Below are 23,039 nucleotides of genomic sequence, written 5' to 3'. Positions count from 1 at the left end.
TGATTAAGTTATGCTCTGTGCAAAACTCTACCAGGCGGCTTCCTCTTTCATTTCTTAGCCCCAATCCATATTCACCTACTATGTTTCCTTCTCTCCCTTTTCCTACTGTCGAATTCCAGTCACCCATGACTATTAAATTTTCGTCTCCTTTCACTACCTGAATAATTTCTTTTATCTCATCATACATTTCTTCATCATTTGCAGAGCTAGTTGGCATATAAACTTCTACTACTGTAGTAGGCGTGGGCTTCGTGTCTATCTTGGCCACAATAATGCGTTCACTATGCTGTTCGTGGTAACTTACCCGCAAACCTATTTTTTTATTCATTATTAAACCTACTCCTGCATTACCCCTACTTGATTTGGTGTTTATAACCCTGTATTCACCTGACCAAATGTCTTTTTCCTCCTGCCACCGAACTTCGCTAATTTCCACTATATCTAACTTTAACCTATCCATTTCCCTTTTCAAATTTTCTAACCTACCTGCCCGATTAAGGGACCTGACATTCCACGCTCCGATCCGTAGAACGCCAGTTTTCTTTCTCCTGATAACGACATCCTCTTGAGTAGTCCCCGCCCGGAGATCCGAATGGGGGACTATTTTACCTCCGGAATATTTTACCCAAGAGGACGCCATCATCATTTATCCATACAGTAAAGCTGCATGCCCTCGGGAAAAATTACGGCCGTAGTTTCCCCTTGCTTCCAGCCGTCCGCAGTACCAGCACAGCAAGGCCGTTTTGGTTAATGTTGTAAGGCCAGGTCAGTCAATCATCCAGACTGTTGCCCCATCAACTACTGAAAAGGCTGCTGCTCCTCTTCAGGAACCACACGTTTGTCTGGCCTCTCAACAGATACCCCTCCGTCGTGGTTGCACCTACGGTACGGCCATCTTTATCGCTGAGGCACGCAAGCCCACCAACGGCAAGGTCCATGGTTCATGGGGGGGATAATGTAGATAGAGAGGTACAAATTAACACACATGCTTGGAATGACATAAGGTTTTATTAGAACCAAAAAAAACAAAAGTTCAAAAAATGTCCGACAGATGGCGCTTCATGTGATCAGAATAGCAATAATTAGCATAACAAAGTAAGACAAAGCAAAGATGATGTTCTTTACAGGAAATGCTCAATATGTCCACCATCATTCCTCAACAACAGCTGTAGTCGAGGAATAATGTTGTGAACAGCACTGTAAAGCATATCCAGAGTTATGGTGAGGCATTGGCGTCGATGTTGTCTTTCAGCATCCCTATAGATGTCGGTCGATCACGATACACTTGCGACTTCAGGTAGCCCCAAAGCAAATAATCGCACGGACTGAGGTCTGGGGACCTGGGAGGCCAAGCATGACGAAAGTGGTGGCTGAGTACACGATCATCACCAAACGACGCGCGCAAGATATCTTTCACGCGTCTAGCAATATGTGGTGGAGCGCCATCGTACGTTCCAGCAAGTGTTTATCAGCCAGGCTGGGGATGATGCGATTCTGTAACATATCGGCGTACCTCTCACCCGTCACGGTGGCAGTTACAAAACCAGAATCACGCATTTCCTCGAAGAAAAAAAATGCCCGAAAACGGTAGATGTGGTAAATCCAAGCCATACCTTGACTTTCTCGTCGTGCAGTGGAGTTTCCACGACAGTTCTAAGATTTTCGGTAGCCCAAATTCTGCAGTTGTGGGCGTTGACAGACCTTCGGAGCGTGAAGTGAGCTTCGTCGGTCCACACGTTACTCAACCAATCGTCATTTCCCGCCATCTTTTGAAACGCTCACACCGCAAATGCCCTCCGCTTCACTAAATCGCCAGGTAACACTTCGTGATGCCGATGGATTTTGTACGGATAGCATCGGAGGGTACGACTAAGTGCCAGCCAAACAGTAGTGTATGGAATGCCGGTGCGACGTGCGACTCCACGAGCGCTGCCTTCCCCGTGCATAGACGAACCCGTTACAGTCTCCATTTCTTCCTGAACTGTCTCAGCAGCGTTACGCCTTGTGCTCAGTCGGCCACTACGGGGTCTATCGTCTAAACAACCCGTGGCCTCGAACTTCGAAATCATTCTCGCCGCTGGGTGGTGTGGCCAAGCGGTTCTAGGCGCTTCAGTCTGGAACCACGCGACCTCTACGGTCGCAGGTTCGAATCCTGCCTCGGGCATGGATGTGTGTGATGTCCTTAGGTTAGTTAGGTTTAAGTAGTCCTAAGTTCTAGGGGACTGATGACCTCAGAAGTTAGGTCCCATAGTGCTCAGAGCCATTTGAACCAATCATTCTCGCCACAGCTGCATTTGTCAACGGACCTTTACCCGCCTTTCCTATGGCGATAGCATCGTAATGCTGAACTATCACATTCCCCATTCTGATAATACAGCTTCACTAAAAGCGCCTTTCCAGGTAACGTCAACATGCTGCGACTGCTGGCGCATCTGATTCTCTCTATTATTACAGCTCCTTTTATACACAATTGTCATGCGCAGTCACTGACGTTTTGCTGTCCAGCGCCGTCTGTCGGACGTTTTGTAAACTTTGTTTTGTTTTTGGTTCTAATAAAACCCCATGTCATTCCAAGCATGTGTGTCAATTTTTACCTCTCTATCGACATTATTCCGTGATTTGTTAAGTTTTCAAACTTATACTGACTTTTTGATCACCCGGTACATTTGGGAGCTTTTGGTGAGTATTGTTTATATGTCTTGTGTTGCATTATTTCGCAAGGTCTCATAATTATTTGAAAATTAGTAGATTATGTTACCTGTACTTTAATTGCAAAGATGGATAATAGTAGTTCTCATGTTGTTCCAAATGTAGCTTCAAGTATTTTGATCGACAGAACGAAAAATGAGCGGTATGGCATAACAGGATTTCATAACATGTAAATTAAAATAGATGTTCTCACCAACTGACCAAGTGTCATAGGTTTGATATGACACAATTTCGTAATTATTTGCATATTACATCATTCAAAATGTAGAGCTTACTGGTTATGAAGTTATGATTACCTTGTTAAAAGGGTATCTGGGCGACGACTTTATCTCAATGAACCGAGAGTTGTCGTACCCATCTGTTGTTGTACCCACGCTTTCCAAACTGGTCTGTCACATTTCCAGAGAGAAAGATGCAAACAGTGCAAGGCGGCGTTGTTTTGCAGGCCGGAGGTGCAGTCGGTACCAGTTCGAGTGCCGGGAGTCCGGAGAGTGCATCGCCATCTACAACGCGTGCGACGGCATCCCGCAGTGCGCCGACGGCAGCGACGAGGCTGTCGAACTGGGCTGCCCGGCCCCCGCCCCGCCACGTGCGTATCTACACCTACATCTACCAGTACTGGAGTACTGTAGCGACCCTTTTATCTATCCCGACTTCCGTATCTTGCATGAAAGTAGGAATGTTAATTTATCTATACATTGACTGGTATTGAGGGGTTTTGTTTTATCCCGGCTAGTTCTTAAATTAACCCCAGTGAGTCACTACACGTATTGTCTTCCCAGTTCTGAAGGAGAAAAAGCATAAGTAAATTGATACTAGTGTTTTCAATAGATTCTCGTCACTTGTTTCAGTTACTAGTCTGCAGTTTATTCTTGGTGAAAATCACGTAACCTAATTATTTATGAACCTAAATCGAAGTTTAAGACGAATTGTCAGTTTCAAATTAACACATTATTTTATTTAACAGTAATTATTAATAAATCAGTTCATTCACACGATCGCATTCAAAGGGGTTCTTTGAATAAGTGTCTAATCTGGAATCCAGTCAATATCAGAGATACTAAAACATGTTCTGTCACTTTCGACAAAAAGATTGTTCCCGTTTAATATCCATAAACTGTTACGAATTATGATTACTAGTCACGTGAAGTAAAGCTTTTCCACTATCACAATACAAAGTCCGAATCTGTCCAAAAATCGTTAATTCTGTAAAATATTTAAATCTTCACACGAAGTGACGTTAAAGTCAGAGAGATTATTGATCACCTCCCCGTTCCTCTAATATGACGAAAGTTCTAATTCTGATCTGAAATTAATGCTTCCCAAAAAAACGATCTCGTCACGATTTATTCTTGCGCCCTGGTTTAATAAAGCTCCTATTGTTGCTTCCTAAAGCTGTACGTCCTAATTGACTTCGAACAGACTAGAGGATAGAGACTGGAGTATCATAATTGCATTGTATGTCTATTTATACTTTAGTAAACGCTATCTTTGGTGTTAAAGACCTACGTTCTGTGACTATAATACTGATTTTCTCATATATAAGAATAACTAATAATTTAACCATTTCTATCTTCCCCCCCCCCCCTCCCCTCCCATGCTTCCAAAATTTATGATTAAAATTCTTTTCTTTTTCTATTATTTTTCTACTATAGATTTCCCTCTATTTGTCTCTTATTTCTATTTCGTAAATTACTACTTGTGGAGGGGCTTGGGACATTTTCTGGATTTATATTTCGAGGGCAAGGGAGCTAATTTGGGAGCTATTTTAGTTTATTAACACCGAGAGGCGTTGTAGGTGTTACAGTACCTCCTAAGATCTTGTCGGACCTCATTTTGCTCAGCGAAGTAAAGCTACTATACATCGCATGGACTCCACAAGTTGTTGGAACTCCTCTGCAAGAAATACTGAGCCATGCTATGCCGTCTCTATAGCCGTCCATAGCTACGAAACTATTATGTCCCATATAACGTTGTAAGGGATTCATGTCGGGCGATCTGGATGGCCAAATCATTCACTCGAATTGTCCAGAACGTTCTTCAAACCAATCGCGAAAATCTGTGGCCTGATCAAATGGTACCGTTCTTTGGGAACATCATGTTCATAACTGGCTACAGGCGGCCTCCAAGAAGCCGAACATAGCCATTTACAGTCATTGATCGGTTCAGTGGAGGACGAGTATATTCCGCGTAAGGCATACTACACCATTATGGAGCCATCACCAGCTTGCACAATGCCTTGTTGACAACTTGATCCACGGCTTCGTGGGGTCTGCGCCATACTCGAACCCATGCCCTCAGCTCTTCCAACTGAAATCTGAACTTACCTGGCCAAGTCACTGTATTCCAGTCGCCTGTGGTCCTACCGAAATGATGACGAGCCCAAGAGAGGTGCTGCAGGCAATGTAATGCTGTTATCAAAGGCATTTGGCTCAGCCGTCTGCTGCCATAGCCCATTAACGCACATGTTGCCGCACAGTCCTAAAGCATACGTTTGTCGTGAGTCCCACATTGATTTCTGCCGTTATATCTCACTGTGTTGCTTGTCTGCTAGCACTGACAACTCTACGCAAACACTGCTACTCTCGATCCTTAGATGAAGGCGGTCGGCCGCTGTGTTGTCCTTGGTGCGAGGTAATGATCGAAATTTGGTATTCTTGGCACACTCTTGACACTGTGGATCTCGGAATATTGAATTCCCTAACGATTCCCGAAAGGGAATGTCCCAAGCGTTTGGCTCCAACTACGATTACGCCTTCAGTATCTGTTAATTCCCGTCGTGCTCCAATAATCACGTCGGATACCTTTTCACATGAATCAACTGGGTCCAGATGACAGCTCCGCCAATGCACTGCCCTTTTATACCTTGTGTATGCATTATTACAACCATCTGTATATGTTCTTGGATCTCGCACACTTGTCTCGTATAGGGTACCTAGGGGATGCAGCGTTCTCGGAATGCTATACAATAATGCAAGCAAATAACATTAGTAGTTATATTTCCATAAAGCAGATTGACAATACTTAACTTGGAGATCTATGAGTAGTTGTTGCAAACGATGGGTGTAGTGTAACGACGTAAGTTTTGTATAAATGATTTTCTTTTGACATATGACAATGTGCAGACTTCGTCACCTATGTCAGTTACAAAACACTTCAAAATTATTTAAATTCTTTTTAAAGTTGTCTCTGAATGGTTCTTGAACGAAACTAATTAAAACATCATCATTTGAGTCGTATGCGCAGAATTACGTCACTCAGTCCAATTGGTTTGCGCAAAGTTTTTTTCAATTTAGATGTCGTTTGTTTCTTCTCAGAAATTATTTTAATGCAAGTTATCTGCTTTAATAAATATTAAAACCACATTGAATAAACTGTTAAGACTCAAACTCACAATGAACGTTGTCAAAAATTAATAATCTTGTCAAATAAATCAGTAATACTTATTCCTTAATATAATTCTTCATAAATAAATTCTCAGAACACGTATTTAAACTTTTGTAGTATACACTAGTTTATTATCTTCATATGTACTACATATAGACGTGAACATGAGCCTTGACAAGATAGGACTGAACATTTACTACACGATTAAACTTTCTATGACGTCATTGTTGTAGAAACATTACAAATTATTTTTTTCAGTTTTTAGAAGCACGACGCAACAACTCGGTTTCAGGATCTTCTGTTGGTCTTTGGCTGTCGACCCGCGACGTATAGTGGCCAGCAATTTTCTCTCTGGTCCCGGCAGTGAAGATGCTGTCTCCGTTCGTTGCGCCGCCCTCTCCGTGCATGAAACAAAAATAAACACAAAACTTTAGATAATTCACAAACATTACAAAATACACAAATAAAACACTAAATTAAACTTATGTTCACCTGCAAACTGGGCTGACACTGGTGGATGGGTGACACTTCAATTTCGCGTCCCACTACATGGGCTATAGACAGGTCCAGACAAGCAACTGTTAAGGATCACTACTAGCTCTTCTTCACACTCCGCAAATACGTTTCACTGATGTCCCGACACTGAGTACTAATGTCCGTATACTGAGTTGATCTGAGCACTAGTGTCCGGCCGAGGCAGGCAGGAGCAGCGCTTATATTCGCTTCCTGCTCCTGGCGCGGCGTGGTCCTTGTCAGCCAGCTATTGGCTGACGTTTCCTCACCGCCTTCTCTGGTCTTTCGTTCTTCCTCTTCGTTTCGGCGCTTGTGGCCACGCCAGGACATTTCTTTCCCCCAAAGCGACGGGCCAACGTCGTGGCGGGTGTGCAGCCACGGAGGGGAGGCAGGAGTGTGGGCGCAACGTCGGGCCGGAAGCTGTGGCGGCAGGGGACGTGAAGCCATCCAGCCTGCATTCTGGCGGAAACTTCCCCCAGAAAACGACCAGAAGGGTACTTCTTCACCTACTGCTGCCATGAACCAGATCAAGAAGGCGGCGAGTGCTGCTGCGGTGTGGGCCCAGATCCACCTGTAGGACGAGAGGAGGCGGCGGAGGCGAAGGCTCCGTCTCCAGCTCCACGGGTCGTCCCGCAGTGTTGTGATGACACCCTCTGGCCGCTGCTGCGGACGCGCTGTCCTCTGGACCTGTGAATCTGGGGGAAGAGAGACTGAAAGATCGTCGTGTATGTGACAGAGGCGAAGTTGATTTTAATGGCGGCGCTGCAAGCCATCGGGACCTGAAAGAAGATATGTGCAAGCGCCAAGCCGACGGACGATCTCGCCTTGCGCCCACCGTCTGCTGCCGCTGAAAACCCTGTAAAAGACAATATCAAGCGGCTCGAAGCGATACTTGCGGCCTTCGTTCGGCGCCGGGTGCTGAGGAGGGTGGAGCAGGTAGTGCAGTGTGCGATGGCGGCGGCCGTGAAGCAATTCCGCCGGCGACGGTCCATCTCGTGGGCGCGAACTACATGAGGCGAGAAACAGTTGCAATGCTTGATCCCCGGTGTGTGTGGAGTGAAGTATGGCCATCTACTGCTTGAATGTTCTTTCAAAACGTTCCGCTTCGCTGTTTGACTGTGGGTGAACGGTACGCTAGTTAGATGCCGTATGCTATTCTGTTCACGGAATGTTTCATATTCATTTGATGTGAACTAGGTCCGTTGTCTGATACTTTACTTTAGGTAATCCTACGAGGCAAAAAATCGATGACGACACCTGAATTGTGCTACGTGACGTTGTCGAGTTCATTGGAACAGCAAAAGGAAACTTGCTATACGAATCAACCACTTTCAAGCAGCGGGTGTTCCAAAAAGGTCCCGCATAGTCTATGTGCACACGTTCCCATGGGGATTGCCAAGCAGAGAGCGGAGCGGACTGATTTTCCGCACATGCGTGACACTGTGACGTAATTGTTCTATTTGGGCGTCCATACCCTGCCAAGTACAGTGTCGACGCGGTAACTGTTTCCTCCCAGTGTCCTTCGTGAAGTAACTGCAACACTTGTTTTAGGGATCAACACACGTGACTGGCCACTGTCATTTTGATCAAGAATTACACCTTTCTGTACAGCGAGGCTGTGCCGACGTGCTAAGTGTTGGCGTACTACAGATTTCTTTATGCTATTCAAGGAGTGAGGCCAAGATGTGCGAATATATGCTAGAAAGATGTTCAAATCTGAATTAGCTTTCGTGGCCTGTGCAATTTGTCTATACTTCAGCGGAAATTATTGAAGCAATTCAGAACCCTGAGTATCGATGTAACAACAAGATGTAGCAGAAGCGGCTAAGTCTGTATCAGGGCCAATCGAAAGACGTGAAAGTGCGTCCGCATTACCATCTTGAGCTGTCGGACGCTACACGATCTCGTACTGGTACTGAGACAACAACAAAGCCCATCTTTGCAATTTTTGGGCAATTCGTACAGGAATCGGTTTCGTCGGATGAAACAAGTACGGCAAAGGCTTGTGATCTGTTACTAAGTAGAATTTTCTGCCATACAAATAGTGGCAAAATTTGGCGACACCACACACAATAGCCAAAGCCTCTCTTTCAATTTGTGAATAGTTACACTGAGTTTTGGACAGCACTTTTGATGCTAAAGCAATAAGTCTGTCTTTATCACCAGTTCTGTGTGAAAGCACTGCACGGATTCCGTGAGAGGAAGCGTCAACTTGCAAGACAGCTGGTTTGTCAGGATCAAAGTCAGCTAAGCATCGGTCACTGAGCAATGCATCTTTAAGTTTTTGGAAAGCTATTTGACACTCATCTGTCCATACAAAGGCGACGTTATTGCGATGGAGCTGCGATTTGTGCAGGATTCAGTATGAACCGAATGTAATAGTTCATTTTCCCTAAAACTGACTGCAATGCTGTGATATTGCGAGGAACTGACAATTTTCGTATGGCTGACAAATGCGACTGAAGAGGATGTACACCTTGACAGTTTATGACGTGACCAAGATACAGCAATTTAGGTTTAGCCCTGCATCAGATATCACATTAAATAAAGCAAGTAAAATTTGCAATATGTTCTTCAGGTGTACGACCTGCTAGGACAATGTCGTCCTTCACTCGTAGTTTGAACAGTTTGGCATCAGTGCTGTCAGCTGTTCCAAATACCGTTGAAAAATGGCGGTAGTTGAAGCACTGCCTGAAGGCAAACGCAAATATTTAAACAAAGCCAAATGAGTATTTACGACACACACTTTTTGTGATTCTTCATCGAGCGGTATTTGAAGATATGCGTCGCGCAAATACATTTTTGAAAAGTAGCGCCCAGTGCCTAATTTGTCCATGAGATCCTCTGGGGCGTGACAGTGGATAAGAATCAATACAGTTTGTGGGTTGACTGTAGACTTAAAGTCAACACGGAGGCAAGTGCGACCTGAAGGTTTGGGGAGCAAAACGAGTGGACTTGCCCACTGACTAGCTGACATGGGTGCAATAACGCCACTGTCTTGCAGTTGTTCAGCCTCGACTTTGTGCCGTAATGCAATGGGAACAGTTCTGGCCCAGCAAAATTTCGGCTGAGTGTTTTTTTCAGTGTAATATGTGCAACAAAATTGTTAGCTTTTCCTAAACCTTCAGAAAAGGAGTTCCAGGAATTCATTTAGCAAGCTAGCTACACTGTCTTTTGTGTTGAAAGCAGACACTGGCAACACATTGTCCTGAAAGTTAAAGCCAAACAAATCAAAATAATCAAGACCAAACATGTTCTCACACGCGTGTGATTCGAGCACCGTAAAAGTCACTGCTCACATATGCAAGTGATACTTAGCAGGCTCCGGCCGGAGTGGCCGTGCGGTTCTAGGCGCTACAGTCTGGAGCCGCGAGACCACTACGGTCGCAGGTTCGAATCTTGCCTTGGGCATGGATGTGTGTGATGTCCTTAGGTTAGCTAGGTTTAAGTAGTTCTAAGTTCTAGGGGACTGATGACCTCAGATGTTAAGTCCCATAGTGCTCAGAGCCATTTGAACCATTTTGAACTTAGCAGACAAAGTACATGTTCTGATATCCGGAATGTCTTGTCCATTATAAGTCGTCAATTGCGTGCTGGTTTTAGACAGGCATGCAGAGCCTAACAGTTCATATGTGTGACAATTTAGCAATGTGGCAGAGGCACTCGTGTCCTTCTGAAATTTCACACATTTTACACAAACTAGTAAATGAACAAAATGTTTCTTTGCCTGATGTATCACTCTGAAAACTGCACACTTACTAGGTATGCTAATGCCCCTCGCAGACTGGGAATATACTGCATTAATGACATGGGTCTTGTGACAATAGTTTTGTGAGTGGGCCGAATTCTTGTGTTTCTTGTGTAGCAAACGTACGGATGGCACATGTCCTTTCCTACCTGAAGCGTAAAGCCGTGGGCAAACGGACTGTGCTGTCGAACGTTAACGTCGAGCGTGCCAAGTTCAACGTGCTGCTGAACGCTCAGGAACGATGCGACTTGTGCATACGGTACGTGGGCCCCAACGTGGTATACGCGATCGCAACGCACTCCAGCGGCAGTTGAAGGATGTTTCTAGTTCGTAAATCACACTTTACTCAACGGGCGCGCATAAAATTCCCACGTTAGCTCTATTAAAATGTACATTTCCTCCATCGTTCACGAAATGGAAAGTGCCATGTCCTATCAATAAGGACACAGGTTTATAAAAGTTCCATTACGAACAGTGCGGTACAGATTTGTAATACTTCTCCGCATAAGATAAACATTATTTCATCATTCAAAAAATAGTTCAAATGGCTCTGAGCACTATGGGACTTAACATCTGTGGTCATCAGTCCCCTAGAACTTAGAACTACTTAAACCTAACCTACCTAAGGACATCACACACCTCCACGCCCGAGGCAGGATTCGAACCTGTGACCGTAGCGGTCACTCTGGTTCCAGACTGAAGCGCCTAGAACCACACGGCCACACCGGCCGGCATTTCATCATTCCCACATTTTAGTAAAACCCCAAGGTCAGTCTTACTTGCTCCCTGTTCCTACCCAGTAACAGAACCTTTGCAACATGTGAATTAAGAATCGTAAAAGAAAAAGGAGCAAAATATCTTTATACAAGTAGCGCAAGTTGTCCTGCAGATTAAGCCAATCGAACATATTTACATAACATCAAATATTATAGCATATACTTATATTAAACTAATAATAAAGTATCAGAACCTAACAAAAATGCGAATGTTAGAAAAAAATTTTTGTAGTGTTAAAGACGCAAACCACTGCCCCAACAAAAACTCATCACTGGATAGAGACGCTACTCATTACGCTTTTTTTAATCTCATTTTTTTTGTTCGTTTTCGTTCGTTGTATCTTCTCGGGGCGGACGTCGCAAGACACCTGTTTCAGCTCGTCGTTGATCCATTAACTCAGTTTATTTATTACAGAGGGCAGCCAACCCCCTGACCTAACACGCTGAGTTACCGTGCCGGCTTGCGCTAAACCAATAACACGCTCCTTGTCTTTGATCATATAGTGTTACCCCCTGCTAACAATGTTAATCGTAGATAATTATGTTACTAATTGAAATTTAGTTATAACAAATCGTACCGAGAACAATGCGTTTTGGGTGGATCTTCAAGTGTGTCACTGCCTTCAAATAGCCTACTCTCATAATACGCAAGTTACAATAATTATTTTGCCACGAATGTGATGTTTCTCATTATTTTATTGGAACGAATCACACAGCTAACAACGGGTTTTCCAGTGATTATCAATTTGCTGGTGCTCAGAAACGGCATATATACATATAGGCTTGAAATGAATGCCAATATGGCGCCTCACAACTCTGTACTGAAGGGAGAGGGGTGCGTGTGACGTAGGTGGCGTTGTGCCATCTCATTGGTCAACGCTCAGACTCACGCTCAGAATATCTGACATGCCAGATATTGCTCTGCACATTCGGAAAGGCTCCCGGACGTGCTGTTCCACTCTATGACGTCAGAAACTCGGCACGCTCGACGGTCAGATGCACGGTCCGTGTGCCGACGGCTTAACACTGAGCTTGTCGGGAGGGGCAGTCTTGGCGTTTGAGCCGTGGATAAGACTGCGGGCAAGACTTAATTCTGTTCGCCTGTGTAGCCGCCTGTTTAGCAAACTGCTTGCGCGGCATGGAAGGTTGTTTACTCAGCGTGGCTAGTGGACGCTGCTGGTGCGGAATGGGACGATCGCAACTAAGGGGCTCAACCCGGCAGATAGTTTGCAACTCATATTTATGAACCGACAAGGCACCTGAATCATACTGATGTAATATTAGCACTACCTGCTGAAATGATGGGTCGAACTGTTTCAAAATCTGTTCTCTGAGTTTGACATCAGGCACCTTGTACAAAATCACATCACACAACATAACATCTGAATATAAAGCACCACAAGCACATTTGAATTTTCATTGTCTTGTCAGACCCTGCAGATCTGTTACCCACTCGCAATAAGTTTGTTCTGACTTTTTTTTAGTTAAAGAATTTAGAATTTATACCTAGCTGCTATGACATTCACTTGTTGGTCATAATAGTTTGTTAGGGAGTCTATGACTGTGTCACAAGCAAATCCACTTACAGTGGCGTTAGGGAAGAGATTGTGAATTAATCTGAACACTGCACTTGCTACTGTCGATAATAGATACGGAAGTTTCACACTACCTGGTACATTGTGAACGATGACATGCACTTCAAACTGGGGCGACTATTCGAGCCATTCCTCGTCTTGTACACAAAACTGTCGAAAAGGTGGTGTAGCAGCTGTAGTAGGTGGTGCTTGTTCTGTCAGGTGCGAAGCATTAGAAAGTAGCTGCTGGACCCTGTTTAGCAGTGCCGATACTTGCTGCGTCTAAAACTGAAACATCTGCATTAGCTGTGTGACATCTAACGCTTGCGGCTGTAGCGCCAGAGCAGGGAGCTGGAGAGGTGCGGTGGCCATATTAAAAGGCACAAATGCAAAAAATATACAAGGCAAGCAATCTAAATAACGACAAAAGCATAGAAAAGTCCTGCAATACCCACCTGAAAACACTGATTAGCAAAAAACGACAAGAAACTGTTAAAGCAATAAGCGCCTCTGCAAAGTAAGGCGCCAGCACAAAAACACAAAGTCTGTGGCCGCCAGGCACGGGGTTTGTTTGTAACACCTTTTCACCAGTTGTTGGATCTCGCCCACTCGCCTCGTATAGGATGCCTAAGGGACGAAGTGTTCTTGGAATGCTATACAACAGTTCAAGCAAATAACGTTAGTAGTTTTATTTCTATAAAGCTGATAGACAATACTTAACTTAGATATTTATAAGTAGTAGTCGCAAACGATGGGTGACATGCAAACAGTTATGTTCGTCGCTACAGACAAGTCCAGACAATCAACTGTTCAGGATCACTACTAGCCGTTCTTGTAGCATGCTCCGTGAATATGTTCCACTAATGTCCCTACACTGAGCCGATACTGAGTACTAATGACTGTATACTGTTTTTTTTTTCTTTATTGTGATTTCATTCCCCTGCCCCATATGGGGCAGGGGAGGGCTGTCAGCGGCACAGTCCGCCGCTCTTCATCCAAGTGACATGACAACTAAAATAAGAATAAAATGTTACATACATAAGGCGATAAAAAAGGGGAACATAAGACAGAGTAAAGGGAGAAAATGGAGGTAAAAATAGACTGACAAGGAGACGTTCATGGGGAACAGTTAAAATTCACCAGAAAGTTAAAAAAAAAAACACAATTGGCGATTCGTAAAACACAGAGAAGACACTGAATGGACATGCACAGGTTAAAAGTCGGCCACAGTATTAAAAACACTCCAGAACAACACACTTAAAACCCACTTGTGGCACACACGACGAAGAATAAAACTGCCAGGTGGGACCTGCCAAGGGAAAGGTCAGAGAGGATGGAAAAGGAGGGGAGAGCAAGGCGGAGCAGGGGAAGCGGCGGGATGAAGAGAGTAGGGGCGTCAGCGGGTACACGAAGAGGCAGGAGACACGTGGGGTGGGAGATGAAGAGGGAAGACAGGGCAGGAGGGAGTGCAGAGACACTGAAAGGGGGCACAAGGGAGGGAGGGGGAGTAGGAGGGGGGAGCCACTCAGGAGGAGAGAGGGGGAGGAGAGGGAGCCCTGAGGAGGAGGCAGGAAGATGGGGTTAGAGTTGGTAGGAAGGGTAGATGTCAGGGCGAAGCTCATCATCCGGGAGGGGTAGACGATGGAAGTTGCATTGGGAAAGGAGGCGGAGGGTGTGGAGATGGAGAGAGCGTGGGACACAACGGTAAAGGCACGGCAACTGGTTGGGGGTGGAGAGACTGTATACTGAGCCAATCTGAGCACTATGTACAGCCGAGGCTGGCAGGAGCGGCGCTTATATTCACTTCTTGCAGAGGTCGGTCCTTGTCAGCAGGCTATTGGCTGACGTTTCCTCTTGGTCTTCTCTGAACTTCTGTTATTTCCTCTTTGTTCTGGCACTTGTGGTTACGCCAGAACATATGTGGATATTGCTATTCAATGACTTTTGTCAATTCGGTGTACATGTACATCTCCACCTAGATCAGAGGCGATTAACCCAGACAACACTTGTGGCATATGATATGGCTGTTCAGCCACTGGCGCAAGAGAGCTGCAACACAATGTCGTTCGAGGGTCGGACACCAATCGCTTGAGGGTATGCCACCATTGTACTTTGTTATGCCCTGCCCACTGCTGCAACTGGAACGCAGCCATCGCGTGACTTCCAAGTAACCAACTCCTATGCAATGGCTTTGGCAGTTATGTCGCCACTCTGGTGAGATTCTCGTCGCATTTTGTGTGATTTCATAATTAGTAATGTCTTATTTAAACCTGGTGGTTTGTGACAAGCTGGCTGAAACAGTGGAGTGGCAACGGCATCTATACAGCCCTTGGTGAAGAATTATCAAACGAACATGGTTCCCCAGATAACACAAATCCATCCCAGCTATCGCGGCCTGACATTAAATTCCAGCCTAAATCTGTACTTCCCAAAATGGAAATGCCGTGTGGATAGGGTCTCCCATCGGATAGACCGTTCGCCTGGTGAAAGTCTTTCAAGTTGACGCCACTGCGGTGACTTGCTTGTTGATGGGGATGAAATAATGATGATAAGAACAACACAACACGCAGTCCCTGAGCGGAGAAAATCTCCGACCCAGCCAGGAATCGAACCTCGGCTTTTAGGTATGACATTCTGTCGTGCAGACCACTCAGCTACCAGGGGCGGACACTTCCCGAACTGAAGAACAAACGCACTGTGAAGAACACAAAAGGCCAATAGCAAATATCTGCAGCCAACAATGTTTTCACCGACTTCTGTAGTGAGCAGAGTACTCTCACAGAAGCAGTCCGAGAAAACATTTTTTACCAAGCTTACTGCCAGAGGTGGAAAGCGTGACTACTGAAGCACTATCCTTGGTTGTTGGCATTCTAAACTCCTCCAGTTTATCACATTTATCATCCCACAAACGACTTCATATGCATCACCTCACAGAGGAATGTGTAACCTCAATTACAGATGGCACAACCCACAAAATATAAACCTCCCACGAATGTCAGTATCCATCAGTTATTTTGTTGCAATGTAATGCTTGCAATCCAAATACCTGATTCCGAGAACTCACATCGTTATTTTTAATTTCTTTATATTCAAAAATGTGTTGATTGTATCGTATGTAATGGGTGTTAATTTACCGGGTGGTTACAATTAAACTGACGGCATGCTAAGTGCTGCAGTGCGGGCTGTATACATCGCAGGATGCTGAAACGTCATAGGTATGTTCATTACTCAGTGCGCTAGCGTAGTATGCTGCTACCAGGTGAAAATATAGCCCTAGAAGTGGTCAGAATGTTTCGTTTTGACGTCAATATGCTGTTTGTCGATTGGCGATCCGTATTGACTTCAAAAAATGGTGCAAATGGCTCTGAGCACTATGGGACTCAACTGCTGAGGTCATTAGTCCCTTAGAACGTAGAACTAGTTAAACCTAACTAACCCAAGGACACCACACACGTCCATGCCCGAGGCAGGATTCGAACCTGCGACCGTAGCGGTCTCGCGGTTCCAGACTGCAGCGCCAGAACCGCGCGGCCACTTCGGCCGGCCCGTATTGACTTCTTTTGTGAAGTGATTGTTGGTGTAAAGCAGGGCCGGGCATGGCACCCCAAACTGCATGCGTGCACGATGTGTGGGCCTCGATGTGCTCGGTGTGTCTCGGTTTTGTTTGGTACTTCGCGGAAGTGCTCGATAATGACGCGACATTCTATTCAGCAGGGCGATGCGGCGCTATTTGTTCATGAAAATTCTTAGTGTCTGTTATGCAGTCGCATAATCGCCAGGCAGCGCAAATATGTTATAGAACGGCAGTGCACCACAACCCACAAGGAATTAAAAGATTTAGTTGACGATGAAAGAGAAAACAAGTTGGTGGACCTAAAGAGATGCTCTGCTGCACAGCGAGCCGATCTCAACGATAAAATCATTGTGTTTGTGCCGTTTCTATTTATACATATGTGCTTGCAGAAATCCAATGATCATATAGTCCGTTCTGTTGTATCTTATTTCTAGCCGGCAACCATCTGCAGCGGCCCGCCGTTGAAAGCAAGCTGCAAAAACAGCGCTCTGAATTATCAGATCTGATAAATCTTTCAGCCATGGCGAGTTCATTATGGAGTGCATTGTTCACAGAGCGGAACTCGTGGTGCCATTAGAGGTACGAAAGCCTTCCGAAGTAGTATTTCACGACAAATAACTTGTCGCATAGCTGACATGGCAAAGCAAAAGCAAAATATCCATAAACATTGACATGGAAAGACCGTCACGTGATAAATTATTACGTCACGGTTTTCACTATAACAGACAGGGGAAGGAACAATTAAAATTAGCAGTTGTACAAAATAAGTGCATTACTCTTTCAAGCACCAAGTCTACTTGAATATGTCAGTGTTCTAACAGAATAAATAGTTTGAAAGCTAGTGAGATAAAAGTGCTGAAAATGAAACAAATGCTTCTTGACAAATGAATTATAATTTGAAGCACCACAGCACAAGAATGAGAAGATCCAGATCCCAGAGAACCAGCTACCAGGAAGACGTCACTCATCTCTCAAAAGGAGGACGATTGTTTTCAGTTAACAATGCTGGATCAAAAAAAAGAGGTTAGTGGTCAAGCACGACTCAATCAAATCCGTAGTTCAAACTTTAAATTGCCCTATCAGAATGCTCAGTCTCTTTCTAATAAGCTGAATGAAAAAGAAATCTTGTTAAATGATTTGAATGATACTTCTGATTTATGTTTCACTGAGCACTGGTTGAACAGTAACATGTTAGAACTGACAGAATTACCTCAGTTCAGATTAGCAGGCACATTTTGTAGCAAAATACTCAGGCATGGTGGTAGCTGCATTTATGTCAAAAAAATTAATCAATATAACCAGATGTGATAATTATCCAGAGAAAGAGACATAGAACTGTCAAACTAAAATAGTTATCATCTGTGTGGCAATAACAAAAGTTTTCATAATAATATGGGAGAGCTGTTAGAGAATTTCAACACTCTCAAGAAAAATATTTTCATATGCGGAGATTTCAGTCTTGATTTCTCCAAACCGAATAAATTTAAAGATGAAATTAAAGATCTACTGAAGTCCTTTAAATGAAAACCAATTGTAACTCACCCAACTTGTATAATTAGTACTTCTATAACAACCATTGAGCAGGTTTTTGTAAGTACAGATAAATATACCTGCAACAACATTGTAAACATTGGTCTTAGTGATCACCATGCCAAAATACTAACAACGGCTGTTCCAGGAGACATAAAATCCCAAAAAACTAGAGCTAATGTCAGGTAGTTCAATGATGAAAATGTAGATTACCTTTGTTCTCTCTTGCGAACAGCCAACTGGAATGGTGTCCACAGATCAAATAACACAGATGACAAGTTCGATAAATCTATGGTCACGTATAAACGTTTTTGTGAAATAGCTTTTTGTAAACAAACATCAGTAATAAATTTAATGCAGAATACATTTAATGGATCCCAGCAGGCTTAAAAATATTGTGCCAGGACAAAAGAAAATTATATGAATACCCAGTCCCATTTTTATTAATTATTTTCAATGATATAGCGAATTTGTAGCAAGTTATATCAAAAGTAAAGAAGATGGAAAACAACAATCAAATCGAAAATTACAGATCAAGACTAAAGCAACCTGGAATATCATAAAAAAAAGTAACAGGTACTACTCGTTAGACCACAACATAGAACTTAATGAAAATAACAGTAAAATAACTGACCCTACAGATGTAGCTAATTTAATAGCAACTTTTCAGATACACCACAACACCTGATTACTAAAAATTACAGCTCAGAAACAGACAGCAGTACACTACATTCAGATTCAAATATTTATACAGGAACTGTATTCATGTCTCCAATAACACCCAAGTAATTATTTATGGTCATTAAAAGATCACCCAATAAATATTCTACTGTTGCTGATGAAATAACAGCTATTTTCATCAAAGCAAGTGCAGTGTTAATAATAGAACAATTATTAGATATTTTCAATCATCACTGAGAGTGTACAAGTGAGGAGACAAATTTGAGGCTGCAAACTGTAGGCTTGTATCAGTACTGTCAGGCTTTGGCAAGATTCTTGAAAAACTGATTCCTAGAAGACTAACAGCTTTCCTAAATAAAGATATGATAATAAGTGATACACAACATGGATTCAGAACTGGCAGATCAACTCAGTCAGCTAGTTTTACATTACTAGATGAACTCTAACAGCAGTAAATAATAGGCAACATGTTTCTGGCATATTACTTGACCATAGTAAAGCTTTTAATGTAATTGATCATTACATTCTGTTGCAGAAGCTACATAATTACTGACTACGAGGCATACCAAACAGACGGATCCCCTCCTACCTTTATGATTTGTCAACAGAACACTTAAATAAAATACAAGATGCAAAAATGCAGTCAATTTCTAATTTTCATAGTAATGCACAAAAAAATCAGATACGGAATCCCTCAAGGGTCAGTCCTTAGGCCCATTTGTTTCATTCTTTATGTTAATGATCAATAACAATAATTAACTAAAGGGATAACAGTACTTTTTGCAGATGACACAAATATCCTAATTAAGTCATGTGATGAAGACAGTCTACAAAAAACAACTACAGATGTAGTACATGATTAACACAATGGTTTAGAACAAATAAGCTAATAATCAGTTCTGAAAAAACTGTGTCAATTAATTTCGACACTTTCACAGGAACACCATCTGGCAAGACTGATTTTTAACATTGATGGAAAAACTGTCTCGTCTGTGAATATGACAAAATTTTTAGGTACACCTATCCAGGATAATCTGAAATGGGAGGAACACATGAATAATGTAAACAAAAAGTTAAATACACCTACATATGCTGTAAGAATCCTCCTGTAGAATCCAGGACATGCATTAGTGGTCACAATGTACCACAGTAGTACCCATTCACTACTGATGTATGGAACTATATAGTGGGGGAACTCTATATGTAGCAGAAAAATATGTGGGCTACAAAAAAAGATTGTTAGCATAATAACACATTATAAATACAGAGATTCATGTAGACCAATATTTATAAGTCTCAGTATACTGCCCCTTCCTTGTTTATATACCTGTAAAGTACTAATCTTCATAAAAATAAGCATTTTAAAAGAAGACAGTATCTTCAAGCATAATTGTGATTTCCATGCTCATGATACTAGGTGGAAGCATTACCTGGATGTCAATACAGAAAGTACAAATATTTGTAGTGGTGGTCTGTGTCATACTGGAATTATATAATCACATTCCATTCTACCTGAAACAGATACTAAATTTATCTAAGTTTAAAGTGAAACTAAAGGAGTACTTGCTTGACCACTGCTTCTATTCTTTTTCTGAGTTTTTGGAGCACCAAGATAATACATTGTAAATGATCACATAATTATTCTTAACCATACTATGTTATTAGTATTCAACATGTACCAATTGTTGTTTTCTAAATCACAGTATGTATAAACTTGTATGTACAACATCATACCTGACTTATCCTATATCACTTATAAAAACTCTGCACTTAATCATGATTTACAGCATGAGTAAAGAAATACAAATACAAATGCAAATAACTGAAAATCATAGCAAGTTTGTTGCATTCTCGATCGCTGTGGATGATTTGATCGACATTTTGGACACTACTCAACTTGAATGTATGTTGTGGAGTCAACATAAATTTGCACATGAAAGAAGAAATGTTGGATTTGGTGGCAATGAAAGACACAAAGAGAGCAATCGACTTGCTGCAAACTGTTGAAGAGGCAATTGAAGCCGTTGGCCTGAACTGAGGCATGTTTATCTCAGTTACCATTGATGCAGCGCCAGCAATGTGAGGGGCACAAAATAGGCTCATAGTATTGTTACACAAAAGCTACAATGGTCACCAGACACCTGATCATTACAAGTTTTATGTACCCATTCACAATGTAGAACTTCAAGAAATTATGAAGCAGATTCACCATTGCTAGACCTTCCTTATCCTTCATTTGACTTATTCATTAGTGAAATATCCGTCCTTAAAACCATCAAATAAGAGCAATCATGTCTTTTTTGTTATATAAATAAAAATGGAATTTTGCAGCTCATGCTTCAATAATTGGCCTGGAAAGTGGCACACCTTTACTTTGCTTTATTAAAAGCCATCTATAAACACATTCATCAAGTTCACTGTCATTTCGTGGTTTCACTCCTTTTCTTTACTTCCCCACATCTACATGACTACCTGCAATTCACAATTGAGTACCTGGGCAGAGAGTTCATTGAACCACTTTCACACTATTTCTCTACCATTCTATTCTTGAAAAGCCCATGGGAAAAACGACACACAAACCTTTCTGCACATGCTGTGATTTCTCCCTGTGCCAGTAGACGCCAACAAAATATTTTCAGATTTGTAGAAGAAAGTTGGTGATATAAATTTCATGAGAAAATCTTCATGCGATGAAAAAGTCTTTGTTTTAATGATTTCCACCCAAATTTGGGTATCATATCCATGGCACTCTCTCCTGTATTTAAGGATAATACAAAATCAGCTGCCCTTCTTTGAATTTTTTGATTTCCTCCATCAATCAATGTTATGCAGATCCCACATGGTGCAGCAATACCCTAGAAGAGGACAGATGAGTGTAAAGTAGGCAGGTTCTTTAGTACTTGTGCATCTATTACATCTTCTAATGGTGCCAGACATCACTTTTGTTTTACTTAATGACTACAAAATGTGACCTTTATGACAGGAAATTGCATATCTAGTCACACAACTAACACACTACTCTACAGGCACAAAAGTTAATTAAAAGTTTCTTATGTGGAACAGTGTGAAAAGTCTTCTGGAAATCAAAAGATATGAAAGCAATTTGGCATCTTTCATCGATAGCGCTCATTACTTTGTCAGTATAAGGAGCTAGTGGTGTTAAACAAGAAAGATGTTTTTTAAATCTGTGTTAACTATCTGTTAATAAATCTTTTTCTTCGATGTAATTCATAAAGTTCAAATACAATGCGAGGTCTGTTCAAAAAATTCCATAACTTTGTCCACAAATTCTTGTATGCTTACATTTTACTTATTGTGCATGGTCTCCTTCGAAATACTCATCTCCACAATGATACACCACTCCCAGTGCCATTTCCACTTCTGGAGGCAGCCTTTATGCACCTATTGCTGGATCGCACTGTGCGCCATTTGCAAATTTTCTTTTATCTTGTCTGTCATTGCAAATCTTTATCCCTTCAATGGGATTTTCGAGTTTTGAAAACGAAAAAGAAAAACCCAATGGGTGAGGTCTGGAGAGTACAGAGGATGAGGTAGCACAGTGATTTTGTTTTTTGTGCAATAGACACACATCAACAGAGATGACTGTGCAGGTGGGTTATAGTGATGCAAGATTAATGAATTGTCTCACCACATTTCAGGCTTTTTCCCTCTCACATTTTCTCACAGATGTCGCAACACATCCTGATAACACCATCAATTAACAGTTTGTCCCTGTGACATGAATTCATGATGACCTAATCCTTCAGAGTCAAAGAAAACTATTTGCATGGCTTTGATATTTGACCTGACCTGACGAGCTTTTTTATTATTGTCGTGGAGAACCTTTCCCTACCCATTCTGAAGACTGAACCATGGTCTCAATATCATAACTGTAGACACACGTCTCATCACCAGTTATGATTATCGTAAGGAGCTTCTTGTTCTCATCTGCACAATCCAAAAGCTCTTTCAGCTAGCAAGGTGAAGGTCTTTCTGATCTTGACTCATGAGCCATGGGACAAATTTGCAGCAACACGATGCATTCAAAGATGTTGTGTCAGGAATTCATGACATGATCCAGCTGAAATTTTAAATCGTTCTGCAACATCTCAGTCAAGTCTTCGATTGGCATGCACAGTTTTGTTAATATTCCTGACACGAGTGTCGTCGGTAAACATCAAAGGGCATCCCGAAAGAGGGTTATCTTTAACATCCATCTGGCCATTTTTAAACTGTGTGAAGCATTTGTAACACTGAGTATGGCTTAAACACTCATCACTGCAGCCTTTCTGCGTTATTTAGTGTGTCTCTGTAAAGCTTTTCTGGAGTTTTACACAAAATGTAATGCAGATGCGTTGCTTCTCTGCATTTTGAAATTCGCAAAATGTGTGACTTTACATTCTACTCCATATGGCACTGAACATTAACTAACAGACATGCAACAATGGAACATACGGCTGCTACACATAAAACACAGCCATGTGCAGGGGTGTCAAGCACAATTTGTTCCAACACACCAGTAACAAGAAATTATGAAAGTTCCAGAA

At 42.4% G+C, this 23,039-nt stretch overlaps 1 protein-coding gene across 2 annotated transcripts in view; it reads left to right on the top strand.

The window, feature by feature from the left end:
* LOC124619853 (YLP motif-containing protein 1) overlaps positions 1–23,039 on the top strand; it is a 669,202-nt gene that overhangs the window by 518,981 nt on the left and 127,182 nt on the right. For both annotated transcript variants that reach the window (XM_047146465.1, XM_047146463.1), the window contains exon 4: positions 3,155–3,298. In XM_047146465.1, coding sequence (XP_047002421.1) covers positions 3,155–3,298 — 144 coding nt within the window. The remainder of the gene's footprint in view (positions 1–3,154; positions 3,299–23,039) is intronic.

This window comes from Schistocerca americana, chromosome 6, assembly GCF_021461395.2.
Source record: "Schistocerca americana isolate TAMUIC-IGC-003095 chromosome 6, iqSchAmer2.1, whole genome shotgun sequence".
Classification (NCBI taxonomy): Eukaryota; Metazoa; Arthropoda; class Insecta; order Orthoptera; family Acrididae; genus Schistocerca; species Schistocerca americana.
The sequence above is the reverse complement of the archived record's forward strand: the minus strand, read 5'-3'. Positions and strand labels throughout refer to the sequence as shown.